General features: G+C 49.8%; 1 protein-coding gene across 1 annotated transcript in view; it reads right to left on the bottom strand.

The window, feature by feature from the left end:
- The window catches only part of LOC308661241 (major histocompatibility complex class I-related gene protein-like), a 6,957-nt gene that overhangs the window by 2,510 nt on the left and 1,947 nt on the right, over positions 1-2,500 (bottom strand). Inside the window, exons 3-4 of the mRNA XM_081316154.1 lie at positions 1,075-1,350; positions 114-422 (exon numbers count right to left, since the gene is read on the bottom strand). Of these exons, the coding sequence (XP_081172280.1) occupies positions 114-422; positions 1,075-1,350 (585 nt within the window). The remainder of the gene's footprint in view (positions 1-113; positions 423-1,074; positions 1,351-2,500) is intronic.

Here is a 2,500-nt window from a genome sequence, read left to right on the forward strand (position 1 = left end):
CTCCAGCAGAAGGACACAGGGATGGTTCCTTTTCTGCATCACAAGGTCTGAGATGGTCCAGCAGATTTTCTTTTCATTCTTTCCAACATAGGTGCTAATTCCTCTCTACCTACCTGGATGATGCAGTTTTTCACCAGGCTCTTCCTTCCAGGCCAAGACCAGGGGCTCCTGTAAGCCATCATGCATCACACGGCACCAGTAGTGGTCCTTCTCCTTGGGGTTGATCTCAATGCTGAGCGAGATATAGTAGGTCCCATCTGAGTTGGGGGCTACATTCCTAGGGAGGGTCTCATACTGGCAGACCTCTCCGTCCCTCATCCAGGTGGCCTGGAACTCCTTGGGGTAGAAGCCATGGGCCTGGCAGATGAGGATCTCCACGTTCTCACTGGCAGTCTTGTGGGTCACCTTCCCCACTGGGAGCTCTGCAAAAACCAAGAAACAAGAGGATTTCAGAGCAGGAATGTTGTACTATGACCAGGCCTGCTTATCTCCTGAAGGTTTAGTAGGCTTCAGAGTTTAGAAATGCTAGACCAGTGATGGCGAACCTTTTAGAGATCAAGTGCCCAAACTGCAACCCAAAACCCACTTATGAATCATCAGGTGTCGGGTGGGCGTGGCCCATTGGGTGGGCATGGCCCACTGGGTGGGCGTGGCTGCAGCGGTAATGGCAGACTGGGTGGGACTAAAAAGTTCAATCAATTCTAATCTCAATGTATGCATGGTTCATTCAATTCCAACTTTGTGAGATCTTTTTTTCCCCACAAGAAGTTGAAATTGATTGATTGAACCTCTTCTCTCTTTTTTTGCACATGATAGCAGAGGCCTAAAGTGAAAAGGTTTTATAAAACCCAAGTGAAGGCCTAGGACTGGGGTGACGGTGCCTGTGCCCACAGAGAGGGCTCTGCGTGCCACCTGTGGCACACGTACCATAGGTTCGCCGCCACGGTGCTAGACCCTCCTGGGAGGCAAGATGAAACACAAGGATGGCTTTTCTTCAAAACAGGACCCCCCCACCTGCATCCCCAAAAATCCAGCCTAGAGAGATCCCCAGGTTTCCTTCTCCAAAGGACTCACCTGTCCTCTGCAGAGCCTTCTTCCCGTAAGACAGGTATCTCTGCAGCCACTCAGTGCAGTTCTCTTCCAGGTAGACTTTATTTCCCTGCGACCATCTTGGATCATCCTCCCACTTCTCCTTGACCTTCTCGGCCTTGGGCTGAGCTGTCACCCATCTGAGGGTCTCCTTGTCGAAGCTGATGAAGTCCATCCCATCGCAGCCGTAGTGGAAATAGCCTTCTCGGCTCCCGTCTTCCCTGAGTTCACAGCCCAAAATCGCCTGCCAGGTGTGAAGCCCTGAAGTAGAACCTCAATGAGGTTGGAAAGGGTGGGGGGTTCTTTCCCCCCCACACACACCCCATGTGCTCCCTTCTAGCCCCCTCCTCACCAGGAGTTTCAATCTCTTCCTAGATGAAGACACGAATTTTACTATCAGGAGCTACAAATCTGTCCCACAAATAAATAGACACAGAAGTGCCCTTTAAAATGGCTCTCTCTCTCTCTCTCTCTCTCTCTCTTTCTCTCTCTCTCTCTCTCTCTCTCTCTCCCTATTCCCTCCCTCCCAAGGGGAAAAAAAAATCACATCCCTCTCTTTGCATCCTTGGGGACCAAAAGAGACAAAGAAATCCTGGCACTTGGGTAAGATTCCTGCAATGTATGTGTGGGTGGTTTTGACGTGCAGGTTCTGAGGTTTCGCTTGATTAACAAAATACAGGAAACCAGAAGTTGCCTTCAAACGCACGTGTTTATTTAGCTGAATAGAGACGGGCTTCTCTAAAAGAGGGGGGGTGGGAAAGCTCCACATAGCAAAGATGTCTTATTTTTATACCCATTTTGGTTATATAAGCTATTCACCCAGCAAAGCTGACACACACATAAGATTAAGACTTTGCCCCTTGGGGCTGGCACACTATAGATAAGAAACTAGAAAGAAGTAGTAGTTAGCATGTTCCCCATTTGGGGTGTTTCCCCAGGACACCACCTGTTCGCTCTGGGTGTTTCCCCAAGTCTCTAGCTGTCCCCGGTTGGTTTAGAACATTGGGTGTTTCCTTTGCTGTCCTTTCATGACCCAGCATTCAGGGGCCTGCAAGTGACCAGAGAGAGAGGGGCCACCTTCATGTATTCACTATTGATACTGTACCCTAAGTCCTGGTCAGCACTTTCATACGGTAGTTGCTTTGCTCCATCTTTGTGGGGTGTGTTTGTGTGTTGTGTGTGTCCTTGTTCTGCTTTCATTCCATAACAGGATGTAAAAAGGTAAAGGTTAAGGTTCCCCCGCACATGCGTGTTAGTCGTTTCCAACTCTAGGGGCCGGTACTCATCTCTGTTTCAAAGCCAAAGAGCCTGCGCTTGTCCGAGGACGTCTCCGTGGTCATGTGGCCGGCATGACTAGACGCCAAAGGCGCACGGAACGCTGTTACCTTCCCACCGTAGTGGTCCCTATTTT

Source organism: Vipera berus (assembly GCF_964194415.1).
Source record: "Vipera berus genome assembly, chromosome: 2".
Classification (NCBI taxonomy): Eukaryota; Metazoa; Chordata; class Lepidosauria; order Squamata; family Viperidae; genus Vipera; species Vipera berus.